Source organism: Carlito syrichta, unplaced genomic scaffold, assembly GCF_000164805.1.
Source record: "Carlito syrichta isolate Samal-C Ts95f unplaced genomic scaffold, Tarsius_syrichta-2.0.1 Scaffold249669, whole genome shotgun sequence".
NCBI classification, from domain to species: Eukaryota; Metazoa; Chordata; class Mammalia; order Primates; family Tarsiidae; genus Carlito; species Carlito syrichta.
The window spans coordinates 240945-256135 of record NW_007193765.1 but is presented as its reverse complement, the minus strand read 5'-3'; the positions used below and the strand labels follow the sequence as shown (position 1 = coordinate 256135).

Below are 15191 nucleotides of genomic sequence, written 5' to 3'. Positions count from 1 at the left end.
TACCTGGAACTATTCTTTTATCCTCAACCCCAACCGTAGCCCCTGGCAACTACTAATCTGGTCTCCATCTCTACAGGTTTGTTATTTCAAGAATATTATTAAATGGAATCGTACAGTTTGTAACTTTTTGGAATTGTTTTCACTCAGCATAATTCTCTTTAGATCCATCCAAGTTGTTGCATACAGTTATGTGTTGCTTAATGCTGGCCTTATGTTCTGAGAAATGTGTTAGGACATTTTATTACTGTGTGAACATCGTAGTTACTTATACAATACTTACACCAACCTAGATGGTATAGCCTACTACACACCTCGGTTATAATACCTAGATGGTATTGCTCCTAGATTGGAAACCTGTACAGTATGTTATTGTAATAAGCACTGTTGGCAGTTGTAATACAGTGGTGAATATTTGTGTATTTGAACATATCTAAACATTGAAAAGGTACAGTAAAAATATGGTATGAAAATATAAAAAGTGGCACACCTGTGTAGGGCACTTACTATGAATAGAACTAGTAGGAGTGAAAGTTGCTCTAAGTGAGTCAGTGAGTGAGTGGCGAGTGAATGTGAAGGCCACTTAGGTTACCCTAAGTTTACACAAAAGCCTTTTTTTTCTTCAATAATAAATTAGTTTTAGCTTACTGTTACTTTTTACTTTGTAAACTTAAATTTAAAAAAAAATTTTTGGACTCTTATAATAACACTTAAAGCACAAGCACATTGTACAGCTGCACAAAAATATTTTTTTCCTTTATTAACTTATTCTATAAGCCTTTCTCTATTTTAGAATTTTTTAAATTTTTACTTTTTAAACTTTTTTTTAAAAACTAAGACACAAACACACACAATTCACCTAGGCCTACAACAGGGTCAGGACCATCAATATCACTGTCTTCCACCGCAACATCTTGTTCTGCTGGAAAATCTTCAGGGGCAGTATCACATATGGAGCTGTCACCTCAAATGGTAACAATGCCTTCTTCTTGAGTACCTCCTGAAGGACCCGAGTGAGGCTATTTTGCAGTTAAGTTTTTTTTTTTTAAAGAAGTGGGAGGAGTATGCTCAAAAGTAATGATGAAAGTATAGTATAGTATAGTAAATACATAAACCAGTAACATAGTCATTTATTATTATTAGTTATTATGTACTGTGCATAACTGCATGCGCTATGCTTTTGCATATGTATATATTATGGCAGCACAATCGACTTGTTTACACCAGCATCACCACAAACGTGAATTATGACTTGTGCTAAGACATTATGACGGCTATAACATCACTAGGTGATAGGAATTTTTCAGCTAAGTTATAAATGTTAAGGGATCACTGTTCTATATGTGGTTCTTCATTGGCTGACACGCTGTTAAGTGGCACATGACTGTATTTAAAAGTTTGCTTCTTTTTATTACTGCATAGTATTCCATGGTACAGGTGTACCACAGTTTAGCCATTCACCCATTGAAGAATATTTGGGTTGTTTGCTGGTTTTGGCTATTTTGAATAAAGTGTTATAAACCTTTATGTACATCTCAGATGTTCTTCCATAGGTGAATGGCTAAACAATCTGAAAAACGTAAGTTTTTATTTATCTGGGATAAATGCCCAGGAGTGCATATTTAGTTGTTTATGAAATTGCCAAACTGTTTTCCAGAGCGGCTATAACATCTTTCATTCCCTCCAGTAATGCATGAGTGACCTAGTTTCTTTTCATCCATGCTGCCATTTGTTGTTGCATCTATTTTTTTATTTTAGCTATTTTGGTAGGTGTGAAGTGCTAGTGCATGCTTTAAATTTGCATTTCTGTAGTGACTAATGATGTTGAACATATTTTCATATGTTAATTTGCCTCTAGTAAAATGCCTGATTTAATCGGAGTGCTTATTTTTTCATGTTGAATTTTGTTTTTATTTTTTACTTTATTATTTTTTTGAGTTGAGGTCTCATTCTGTTGCTCAGGCTGGAGTGCAATGGCATAATCATGGCTCATTGCAGCCTCAACCTCCAGCATTCAAGCAATCCTTCCGTCTCAGCCTCTTGAGTAACTGGGACTATAGGCGTATGCCACCACACCTGGCAAATTTTAAATTTTTTTGTAGAGATGAGGTCTTACTGTGTTGCCCAGGCTGGTCTTGAACTCCTGAGCTCAAGTAATCCTCTCATCTCAGCCTCTCAAAGTTCTGGAATTACTGGTGTGAGCCACCACTCCCAGCTCTTGGTGAGTTTTAAAAGTTTTAAAAATATACTGCAGATATGAGTCCTTGGTCAGATATATAGTTTACAAATATTTTTTTCCCATTTTGTAGTTTTTTTCATCCTTTTTACAATGTCTTTCACAGAGTAAATATTATGAATTTTTATTAAATCCATTTTATAAGTTTTTCTTTTATACATTGTGCTATTCACTTAGCCCTAGAACCTGAAGGTTTTCTTCTATGGTTCTTTCCTAAAAGTTTTAGAATTTTATGTTTTACACTTAGGTCTGTGACCTATCCTGAGTTAAATTTTGTATAAGACATGAAATTTAGGTCAAGGTTCATTGTTTTCTCTGTAAGTGTTCAGTTGCTCCAGACCATTTTTTGAAAAGTCTATCTTTCCTCTGTTTTACTTTTACCACTTTGTTGAAAATCATTTTAGTATATTTGTGTAAGTCTGTTTCTGGGTTCTCTAGCTTGCTGTGTTAATTTTGAATGGATAAATAAAGGTGGCTTATGTTTAAGTTTTCCTGGTGAGGCATTGGTGCCTTCTGAGTCCAAGATTTCGCAGTTGTATAAATAAACTGTGCTAGAAATTCTTATTTTTTTGGTAGATTGACTAGTTCAGTTTCATTGCTAATTAATCTTATTTTTAGATAGCAAATTGAGAGGCATCTTAAAAATAGTTTCTTTTTGTTAGCTTTTCTCATAAAGATTTGGTTGGAACAAATATTGAAATAAAACAAACTAACAAAAAGCTTGAATATACCAGTTAGTAAGTTTATATTGAAGGACAATTAAACTAATGTGAATTGTGCTTCAACTATGTGACTAGACTTGGATCAGATTTTTTTTTTTTAATCTTGGTTCAACAGGTAGCTATTAATATCTTCATATTACTTTGCCTTGAAACAAATTCTTCACTAGTCACATAGGACAGCATACACTCCTGGTTTCCTTCTTTACTTACTGTCTCTTTATTCTCAGTGTTCTCTGTTTCTTCTGATCTCCTGTCTTTTTAATGTTGGCCTGAAACCTTAGTCCTTGGACCTATTCTCTTTCCTCTGCACTCACTCCCTTGGTCATCTCATCCAACATACCTTTTAAAACACCATCTATATACTGAGAACTCTCAAATTTATGTCTCCATCTTGAGCTGATATCAACAGTGTATGAATGATTCAGTTTGTCTACCTTTTTGTCAGCATTTGGTGTTATTGCCATTTTTTGTCTTAGCCATTTTATAGAATATATATGTATATGTAAATGTGTACACCCACATGCATATATACTTATAAATATAATTGCCTACTCAGTATTTCTCTACTTAGATGTCTAAAAAGCATCTCAAATTTAACCTACCCCTGTCTTTTGGATAGTTTCCCCAGCCCATCTACTCTTTCTTCAGACTCCTTTATCTTTTGAATAGCAACTCCATTGGCCAAAGTTTTGGAATTTTCTTTAGTTCTTTTCTTTTTCTCACATTCTACCATACATTTAAACAGTAAGGAAACCTTGTGAGGTCTTCAGAATATATGCAGAACCGAATCACTTTTCTCTTGATATCCCAGCCATTTCCCTAGCAGAAGCCACCATCTCCTTTCACCTAGGCTCTTGCAATAACCTCCTGCTTTTACTCTTTCTCTCCTTCAGTCTGTTTCAACACAGTAGCTAGGGGATACTTTAAAAAATAAGACAGATAGATCATGTCTTCTAGGAGCAAGTCATTTCACTCTGAATAAAGGCAAAAGTTGTTACAGTGTCTTACCGAGCCTTGTGTGACCTGGTCTTCCATTTTCTCTTTGACCTCACAGTCTGCTACTTGCCTCTTTGTTCGCTGGGTGCCAGCCACGCTGCCCTCTCTGATATTCTTCAAACATTCAAGGCATGCTTCAGTATCAGGACTTTGTGCCTGCTATTTCCTTTCCTTGAATACATTTCACCAAGGTAATTTACTTAGCGTCCTCCTTTCTCTTAGGTCTGTGCTGAAATACTGCATTCTCATTTAGGCTTCCTGGGCCACAGTATTTGAAATATCAAATTAATCTTGCCTCCCCAGCATTTAACATTCCTCATATACCTTTACTACTTTTTAAAACACTGTCACTGTTTAACTTATTATATTATACTATGTCGATTTTTTTTTTTTTTAGCATCCTTACTAGAATATTCTTTGTGGGGAGGAGTTTTTGATTGTTTGGTTTACAAAATTTGGAGCAACAGTACCTGACTCATAGTAGTTGCTCAATAAATTTGGGTGCATGAATGACTTGTGATGAGAAAGCTGAGAATCAGTAAATTGACCTTCTCAGAACACAGGTAATGAATGGTAGAGTTGGGCAATACATAGCTACACCGTAGGACATTGTGCTGGTTTCTAATGCAAATAAGTTGAAAGAGGTGTAAGACATAGTTTCTGCTCTCAGGTAGCTCATAGTCCAATAAAGGAGTTTAATTTCATACCTATGAAAGTAGAAGCAATAGTACCAAACAATATATGGTATATGGAGTGGGATAAATAGTATAGAAAGATGAGCAATGTTAATCGTACATGTAATAGAGACAGAAATAATTTCTATGGTGAAACTCACTAGGCTTAGTGCACTTGGAAGACAGATTTTCATTAATTTAGAATGGTTTAAAGTAAGCTTTTGGAAACTAGGAAGATTACTTTCTGTAATCCTTTCCTAAACTTTTGATTCTAGGATTGTGTTAAAGGACTTGTAAATATTTTATGCAGTTCTCAAACACTTTTTAGGTTTGAATGAAATCTTTTATTATATCTGGCTGTGGACATCATTATATCATTTTCATTTCTTGGGATGATGATCAATAAAGCACATTCCTTCTGTTGAGACTCCAGTACAAGGTGTTTGTCAAGCAGTGGCTGAGAAAACCTTTTTCCCCTGGCGTTTGCAAGAATTCTCTTTATTAGCTAAGTGGTGAGAAATGCCATCTGGTGGTTATTGGATTATCATTTTTCTGAGCATTCTTGGGACTTTTTTTCTCCTTCTAATTCCAGTTGTACTAGGACAACTGGTGTAAACCTGGAACGTTTTGCACTATATTTCAGTGAGTTCAAAAATAACAGAGAAACCACTAAACCATTTGGCATAAAGATTCCCATTTGGAAAGAATCAGACAAAATGAGTCTTGTGAAGGAATAGGCAGGCAGAAAGCGCCACATCAGTCTTAAAATTTTATAAATTTCGAATAAGAAGAACTATGAAATACATGAGGCATTTTTTTTTATCCATTACTTACTCCCCAGTACCAATCACAAAGATCGGCACATAGTAGATAATAAATGTTTACAATGAGTGAATGAATGAATGAAGTATGTGTGATGTTATGGAGTACAAAAGTTGGAATTAGAAACATGACCCAAATTTAGAAGCAGATGGAGTAGTTACAGTTTTCTAAATCTGTGAATGCTACACCATTAACATTTTGACTAAGATCTTCCTAAATTTTTAGTCATAAGATTAGTTTATGTTAGTTTATGTTGTTTGTTTTAACAAAATCTGGTGCCTGTTACCAAAGAAATTAAGACTTGCCAACTAAAATAATAAATTTTGTGAGTTAACAACTAGGTGGCAGTATAATTTCTCATCCAAACCAGTTTGCTTCTGAAAAGTAAAGTAACTATAAGCATAAACTGGGACTCTGCCAGCAAACGAGGATGTATGGTCACCTTTCTCATAACCTGCCTGTGGGATACTTTTAGGCTTCACCCTAGTTTATAGTTTTAAAATGTCATAAGGTATCACTTCTACTAGAAAAGATTGTATTCATTGCTGAAGTGAAAGTTCATCATTTCTTTAATTTTATTTATTTATTCACTTTTTTAGAGACAGGCTCTCGCTCTGTTGCCCAGATTGTGTGCAGTGGGGCAGTCATAGTTCACTGCAGACTTGACCTCCTGGGCTCAAGTGACCCTTTTGTCTCAGCCTCCCAAGTAGCTGGGACTACAGGTCGGTCAGCACAACCAACTCATTTTTACATTTTTTTGTAGGGACAGGATCTTGCTATGTTGTCCAGGCTGGTTTTGAACTCCTGGCCTCAAGTGATCCTCTTGCCTCAGCCTTCGAAAGTGCTGGGATTATAGGCACGAACCACTGCCTCTGGTCTATTTCTTTAATATATTCTGTTACTTCATTTATTTTCTGGTTATAGAAGCAACATTCTTAACTATAACTTTCTAGATTGTTGAGGCAAAACAGTGAATTTATAGTGATTTTCACTGTTGGCAGGTTACTGAAGTATGGAATTTTTAGTAGCAAAATGGGAATTTTTAAGTGGAAAGAGTCTCACAGATCATATAACCCCCTCTATCTCATTTTTTATTGAACAGAACTGAGCCCTTGCCAAAGTCAGTGGCAAATCTGGGAGTAGTACCCATGACACTGGAGTTCTTGCATAGAATTTTTTTGAATTGTTGCAATAACTCTTATCAGTAATAGTTGAAACTTTGTGAGTGCTTACAAGTGCCATACATTACATTTGGCACTTTATTTACATGTTTTATTACATTTTATCTTCACAACATTATGAGATTTGTACTGTTATTGTAGCCATTTTATAGAGGAAATCAGAGTTTAGAGAGTTAAAGAGCACAAAATCTCACATCTGGTAAGTGGCTAAGGCAGGATTTGAACTCAAGCAGTCTGATTCCAAGCCAGACTTTTTTCACTACTGTGCCATTCTTTTGCCTGATTTTTCTATTATTGTCTTGAAAATGTCACATTTCATGCTATTTCATAGATGTATTGCATATCCATGCATACAGTATATTGCTTAGAAGCAAAGTCTACCTCTTTTTTTATGGTTGTATCCTGAAAACTACTGTTTTTATTTGCATATGCAGTTAAAGAAGTATTTTATTAGTGCATTTATAAATTGTTTGATTGAAACACTTAAATTGATAAAAATGTTGTGAGGGTGATAATGTACATGTTTTCAGACCTTTTTTTTCCCCTCTAATTTGAAACTTCTCTTATTCTTTACCTTATATTTGTTAGTACCCACATATTAATATAGATATATACCATGTTAGGGCTTGATTAGAGAGACTAACCTCTTTATAAATTGACTTGTTCTTCTCTAAGTTGTTAGGCAGGAACTCTAGATTCAGAGAGGTTGAGTTACCTTTTAAAATGGTTTCATAAAATTTAAGGATACGAATGCAAAAAATGATATCAATTAACTAGTCACATTGATTTTGACTTATTTTTTTTTGTTTGAAAAAAATACTCCCACACTTAATTGGTTTTCTTTATGTGAGTTTTGAAATGATTTTTAATTTAGTAAGCAATAGTGATTGAAAGAATAATTTGTACTTTTTCATTAATTGTATCTTGTTTTAATTTTGAGTAAATCTCTCTACTTGCTTCTTTGGAAATTGGCAAGTTGCACATAAATTTTCACTTAAATGCAAGATCATTGTTTAAGATAGTTTGTGGGTAGATGTAGTGTGTCTGAAGAGCTCTTTTAATGAGATATTATTTCCTGTATCTGTAATGGGCCAAAAAAGAGTATTTTTAAGAAAATTGTATTTTTGTGATAAACTAGCTAATGATTTAGGAACAATGTTAAGTCTTAGTTCATTTTTACTGATTATGAAATAATAGCATAGTTGAGTATAATTTCTTATCATAATTGGGATGAAAATGTGAAATACTGTTTTATGGAAGGTATATGAATTTCTGAAAGATGACATAATGCGTTTTTTCCTGATACCTGTTGTCCTTCTGCTTTGTCTACTAATCCACTCAAGAAGTCTTTGTTAGACCGGAAATAGAACATCACTTGTTTGCTCAAGGAATCAATTAATAATAGATGTTTTATTTTATGCATATTTCTTATATATAGTATGCTATTGATTAACTAATAAAGCTGGAATGAGGTTATCCGGGTCATTGGGAGCTTTGTTTCTAGGTCTGTAAAGCCATAAACCAATGTGTTTAATCAAGGAGACAAAAAACCCACCTCATTGTTTTATATAGTTAGATTTTCAGTGAATTAAAGTGCTTATGATTTGAGAATTATAGATTAATGACAATAAGTCATATACCCCATTTATATCGGTACTATTTCAAATGTAATAAATGTTAAAAATAATAAATGGGGAAGTAGTTGGTTTAATTTAATAAGACAAAGGATATTACATTTGGAAACCTTATGGATTTAGTGTTTTATTGAATGATTTCTGATTTTTAAAAGGTAAATATTATATTCAGAAGGCTCAGAAACAAGTAGGAAATTTTTTCTTTTTTAAAAAAAAAATCTTAAAGTTGCATTTTTTGAGACTGTACCTCCTATAATTGTCTTAACAGTCTCTTTGTAACAAATTGGAAATGTTGGGAATCAGTGAGCTCTCTTCCTTTTTAAAAAGCAATCTGACTTCATTCAGGTTCCAGTTGTTGCACTCACTGCTACTGCAAGTTCTTCCATCCGAGAAGACATTGTACGTTGCTTAAATCTGAGAAATCCTCAGATTACCTGTACTAGTTTTGATCGACCAAACCTGTATTTAGAAGTTGGACGAAAAACAGGGAATATCCTTCAGGATCTGAAGCAATTTCTTAACAAGAAAACAAGGTAAAGATTTAATGATTGATGAATGTTGGAAACTCTATCTTTTTTTAACAATTTATTTTATTTACAGTTTTATTCTATTGCATATTTAACATATTTCAAATTTTACCTAGCTTTGGTTCAAGTCAAGTGTAGTGTTATATAATCAATTTAGTAACTAAGAAAAAAAGTCTACTTTTGAAGGTAGAAACTAATTCTTATAATATTTTTATACCGTATACTATTGCTTGAACAGGACATATACTCTTAGTAATTGATGACTATGTAAGCAAACAAACATAAAATGAGTCATCTGAATTTCATCTAGTTCCCTAATTACATGACTAAGTTTAGTCTTAGAGAGTTTAGAAAAGTTCATCTTACATTGGAACCTGTGCATGTTCCAAGGGCTATCCTAGGTGCTTTGCAAAAGTGATCTAGTTTAACCCCTTATAACTGCCCAGTAAGCCACATATTATTTTTACTTTACTGATGAAGAAACTGTTACTAGTACTTTCTTTCTTTTGATTTTGTTTAAAGGCATCTTATATGTATGGCTAAGAAGCTTTCCTAAGCCTTGCTCCCTGACCTGTCTGTGCAGTGAAAAGCTTATAATTTTCGTGCTATGAAATGTGTTTTTCAGTAAGAATGCATTTAAATAATGTTTCACCGACCAATACAAGCACAAAGCAAATACAGGCAAATAGAGTTTAAAGAGCATCATTAGTGTTTTCTTCTTTTATAAAGGGATAACAAGAAGTGATCAATCCTAGGTTAAGGAAATCCTGATGTTATTCTTGAGGACCTTAAGGAGTAATATAAATGCAGGATTTGCTACTGACTTAGTTGTCCTATATTCAGAATAAAACAAGCATGTAATAAATATATTCTTAGTCTTCTGGCTGGTTTATTGGTCTCTCTGAAGTGAGTACTTACAGTGTTTCACTTCCCTTTTTCCCTAAAGGGAAAATATTCTCTTGAAAAAGGATATTTGTTTTAGGCTAGAGTCTCCACAATTAGATCATTATCTACTCCTAATCTTTGTTACTTTTCAGTTCATATTACTCTCAATCTCTATGGCACTTTCTTCTTAGAATAACCTTCTTGAGGCCAGGTGTGGTGGCTCATGCCTATAATTCCAGCACAAGGGTTTGAGATCAAACTTGGGCAATGTATTGAGAACCCATCTCTATAAAAAATAAAAAATAACCCTCTCCTTTTTGAAACAGTTTGCTTTTTTTTTTGTTTGTTTTTGTGACGTTGTTTTCCTATTTTTCAGACTATCGTCTTCCTATATAATATCTTATGCAAATGTATCCTTCCCACTATTTTTCACGTTAACACTGCTAATTGAGGTCTGTTACTTTTTAGCCTAGACTATTATAATCTCTCATAACAGATCTTCCTCCTCCCCAGTGCTCCTTGTTGTATCCTATGTACAATTTATAGTTTGTTATCTGAAAACACATTACTAAGTCTCTGAGTGTACCCTTCTGGAGTTTTTTCCCACAGAATAAGACCAGATTTATAAGTCTAACATTCAAGACCATTCTAGAGCTTGATGTTTAATGTGAAATGCTTTATCTAACAACAGATCAAGAAAGATTTTGTACTCATTTTCAATCCTCCAAGAAGAGTTATGATAGCAGGGAACCATTGAGTGTCAGAATGCTTTCTACAGATCTTAGGCAAATGGAAATTTTCCTTTTAATGAGCAATGAAGTGGAGGGTAATTTAGGCTTCAGAGTATTGCTTCTTATTTCCATTTCCTTCTCTTTTAATTCTGCCATTTGGTTATCAGCATTCACATTTTAAAAAAATCCATTGAGCTAACACATTTCTTAAACTAATCTTATTTTGTTTCTATATTCATAATACATTTAAATTCTCACACTTAATTTAATGACTGGATAAATAAGAAATTTTTCTCCTTCAGAAAGGTATGAGGAAATAACAGTCATTAGTAAATCACTTGGCGAAGTAATGACTCCTTCTGTAATCATAATTTTTACTCTTTTGATATGTTATATAAGTTCAAATTTTTACATTAAAAATTTTTTTAAATATAAAGAGCAGTAAGTAAATATCAATTTGAACAATACATTACAGATGCATAGAAATTGAAAAGTAATTCAGTCTTCTAGTCTCATTCCTCAGTTATGACCATTGTTGATATTTTGGCATTTAGCTCTGTAGACTTCTTTTCTCTGACTCTCTTGCTGTTCAGATGAACACTCCCAGTTTTTTGCTGTTGTTAAGTTTATACAGAATAGGTATATATTATACCCATTTCTTCCTGCAGTTTCCTCCTTTCATGTAAAGTATATCTGCTATCTTTCTATATAATGTGTTTTCTTAAAGTGGGGCCTTAATGTATACAATATTACAATATCCAGGTTCTGGTGATCAGTTTTTACTTCTTTGAAAACATGTTTTTAAAAAGTAAGATTTTTATACAATAAAAAGGTTGTGTTTTTCCTTTCTCCATTAAGTTGTATGCTATAAATTTTTGGTGTTGAAGCCCGTTTGGTCACTATCAAAAATTGCTTTGAGGCTGGATGCAGTGGCTCACGCCTTTAATCCTGACATTTTGGGAGTCTGAGGCAGGAGGATTCCTTAAACCCAGGAGTTTGAAACCAGCCTAGGCAACAGTGAGACCTCAACGCACACACAAAAAAATTTTTTTTAATGTAGCTGGGTGTGGTGGCATGCAGCTGTAGCACTAGCTACTTGGGAGGATGAGGTGGAAAGATTGCCTGAGCCCAGGAGATGGAGGTTGAACAGAGTCATGATTGCATCACTGCACTGCAGCCTGGGTGATAGAGTGAGACCCCTACTAAAAAAAAATTTTTTTTGCTTTGAGTAGATAATGCATTAAGACTTGTAATAAAATTATTGCATTTTCCCTCTGCTTAAGTTTTTGGTGACTTTTGCCATAGTCTTTCTTAAAGGTTTTATAAACTTTTTTAATGTTTATTTTTTTAAATGCTTGCTTAATATTCAATAGTATGACTGTACATAATAAGCATTTATTTATTACTATAGTTTTGCCATAAATATTTGTGTACATTTATCTTTTGGCAGATATGCAAGTAGTTTAGTAAAACAGAATCCTAAAACTGATATTGGAGCAAGAGTATATGCTTTTAAAGTTAAAGTAGCTTTCATAAATGTAAGAGATTAGTCTTTTTATATTGATTATCAACATAAATGAATGTATTTATGTAAATGGAAATTTTGAGACATTAAATAAGTGTCCTCTGGAAATTGAACATGGAAATTGTTTATACTTGTATGAAATTATTTATACTTTTAATAGATAAGCCTATGCTGTTACAATAGACTTTTTTTTTTTTTGAGTTGGAGTCTCACTCTGTTACCCAGACTGGAGTGCAGTGGCCGCTCCCAGCCACCACAGCCTCGACCTGCTGGGCTCCGGCGATCCTTCCGCCTCAGCCTTCCAAGTAGCTGGAACTACAGGCGCGCGCTACCACACCTGGCTAACTTTTTTTTGATTTATTGTAGAGATGAGGTCTCACCAAGTTGCCCAGGCGGGTCTCGAACCCGCAGGCTCAGGCAATCCACTCACCTCAGCCTCCCAAGGCGCGGGATTACAGGCTGAGCCACCGAACCCGGCTGCAATAGACATTTTAATAGATGTCATTTTCTGTAATATTCAGTCTCAAGATTACCTAGTAATTACTTCTTTGAACTCCAAAGTCAATATTTTTTAATAGTTTTATTTATTTTACTTTATTTTATTATAAAGATGTGGGGTACAAGTCAGGATTAGGGACATAAGTAGTCAACTTGCAGGCAAAGTTTGGGCCTCCAACTGGTCCTCACTATTCCTGGTTTAGGATCAGGTACCCTTTAGGCACTGTCCCCAACCCCCACAGTGTCTCTAAAAGCAATCTTTTAACATTGTAAGAAAGCTCTTGCTTTTTAGTAAACAAATGAAAATTGAACTTTATGATCACAAGAGAGAATGAAAAGAGTGTAACAAATTTTATGCATACTTCTGTATAAATATTCAGTTACCTTTCTTATGGAAATTAAGACTAATTGTTAATCTGATGCATTGCATTCCCCAAAGTATTTGTTTTCAGTAGTTTATAAGTTTTTATCATGGTTTCAGCTAAAACAGATAATCTTGTTTCTGGTTTCAACTATAATTTGAATAGAAACAATGGATTCAAAACTGCGTTTTGGGAGCTGAACACAGTTCATTTCCACATTTGAGTCTCCATGATGTTTTAAACTTTTATGCAGTTAAACATCATTGCTTTTGATATACTTTCTCCTTTTAGTTTTTGATTTAAAAAGTAGAAAATAAAAATTAAGTAAGATAAAACCCAAACTTGTCTGAAGCATATATGTAACATGTATGTTTGTTCTTTTATTCTTCTTTTTCTTTAGTTCTCACTGGGATTTTGAAGGTTCAACCATCATCTATTGTCCTTCCAGAAAAATGACAGAACAAATTACCGCTGAACTTAGGAAACTCAATTTATCCTGTGGAACATACCATGCAGGCATGAGTTTTAACACAAGGAAAGAGATTCATCATAGGTTCATGAGGGATGAGATTCAGGTGTGAGGATTGGTCATTACTACTCTCTATTCCTCATAGTGGAAATAGATATTTCTCAAGTGTTTGCATACCACGTCTTTACCGAATACTTCCTTTGAGCACTATGTTGAGCATAAAGCAGTCCTTCTGATAAAGGGAATCAGTGTATAATGTGGCAAATAGGTATATGAATAAACTGCTGCAGACTGGTATAAATAGCAACTCATGCCTAGTGCTTAGCTGCACAGAGGAGGGAACACTAGCTCTGTCAAGATAGGCTATGTAGTGGGTTGTTCCATCCAGGAAGATGCAATTAGAGTAAGTCTGAACAAGTGAACAGAAGTTTGTCAAGTATGCCAGGCCACTGGGTGATGAGAGAAAAGGAATTGGTTATAAATTCCAAGAAGAAGGACTAGCAGATGCTAAGACACTTTGAAATGAGAGTGCATACTGGGTTCAGGAAGTTGTGACTGGCTTGGAATGGTTGGAGAGAATGACAGTGTGAAATAAGAATGGCACAAAGTATGGCTAACAGCAGAGAGGAGCTCTGCAGAGACTATGGGGAAAAAGTTGAATGAGTTGGTTGGCCAAATTATGGACAGCTGTAAAACTTGCAAAGAGGCAGACTTTACTTGATGTCATGTACCTGTACTTTTTTCTGAGTATTTTAGCCTTAGAATTTTTCATTTTGATGAAATTCTGTCTAATTGGTAAAACAGATTAAAGTAGAATAATTCTGGTTGAAGTTGATGCGAGAGGAAAGGAGGTCCCAAAGCCTTCAAATCACTGACAGTTCCTGTTGGTGCCTTATAATCCTTAGGGCCATAGACTAGAGTTTGAAAACCATCATGATATATTACTTCATGTTTTTTGAACAAGATAATAGTATTATAGGAGTATTAGACTGGCAGCACTAAGTTGGATTGATTTGAAAGAGAGAAATAGAAGGGAAGGGCATCAAGGAAGTTATTGTGAAGTATTACAGCTGAGTTTCCTACAGTAATTGGCCTGGTTCAGTGGGTGTCATAGAGAATATTTGGGAGGATTTAAATTCAAGGCACGTGAGTATATTTAAAGGAACAACTTAACACTGTCAGTAAATTATTCACACTTTGTCACTATAAGCCTGTGAGATAGTCCCCCTCTTATGTTAAAAGATTAAATTCAGCTCTGACATTTTCTGTCCAATAAGTTCATCCTTTCTTCTTCTGTCCAGCCCGTCCTATGATATCTGGTTGTTCAAAAGCTTATCTTAAGTGTGATTTATATGTACTGTCTATAAAGTTCAATATGTGTAGTTGTGCTGTAATGCATACCTGCCTGAAAGCATCTAGTCTCTCTTTCCCTTCTTTCCAAAGATAGGAATACCTATTAACACTGTGTAGAATGGAGATTTTATCCAAATTTTTGAGTGTTTACTTTTTAATTCTATTATCTCAACAGCTTGAAATTGTCAGATAACATTTAATAGCTGCTACTACTGAATCTTAACAATCCATCTTCAAGCCATTAACTGACCAATAGATTCGTCTGTCTTGATGTATTAGTAATTATTCATTTAGATTAAAATATCTCCCAAAGGCATAAGAGAGTACAAACTTAATCCATGTTATGTTGTCATGGGAGACCTTGTTGGATGCATCGGATTTTCCTGCCAATGCACAGCTTCATTAAAACATTAATGAATATTTTGAAAAATTTCAAAATTTTGAAAAACCTCACAGTGATTAATTAAACCTCACAGCATCTAATTTCTAGAAAGATATATGTATGTATGTGCTACTATATTTTCCCTTTCTATGGCAGGATGTCATAAATTTGTCTCTAAATTATGAAAATTAATAAGT

At 34.2% G+C, this 15191-nt stretch overlaps 1 protein-coding gene across 1 annotated transcript in view; it reads left to right on the top strand.

Moving 5' to 3' along the window:
* WRN (Werner syndrome RecQ like helicase) overlaps window positions 1–15191 on the top strand; it is a 125924-nt gene that overhangs the window by 49287 nt on the left and 61446 nt on the right. Inside the window, 2 exon segments of the mRNA XM_008051979.2 lie at window positions 8608–8795; window positions 13191–13365. Of these exon segments, the coding sequence (XP_008050170.1) occupies window positions 8608–8795; window positions 13191–13365 (363 nt within the window).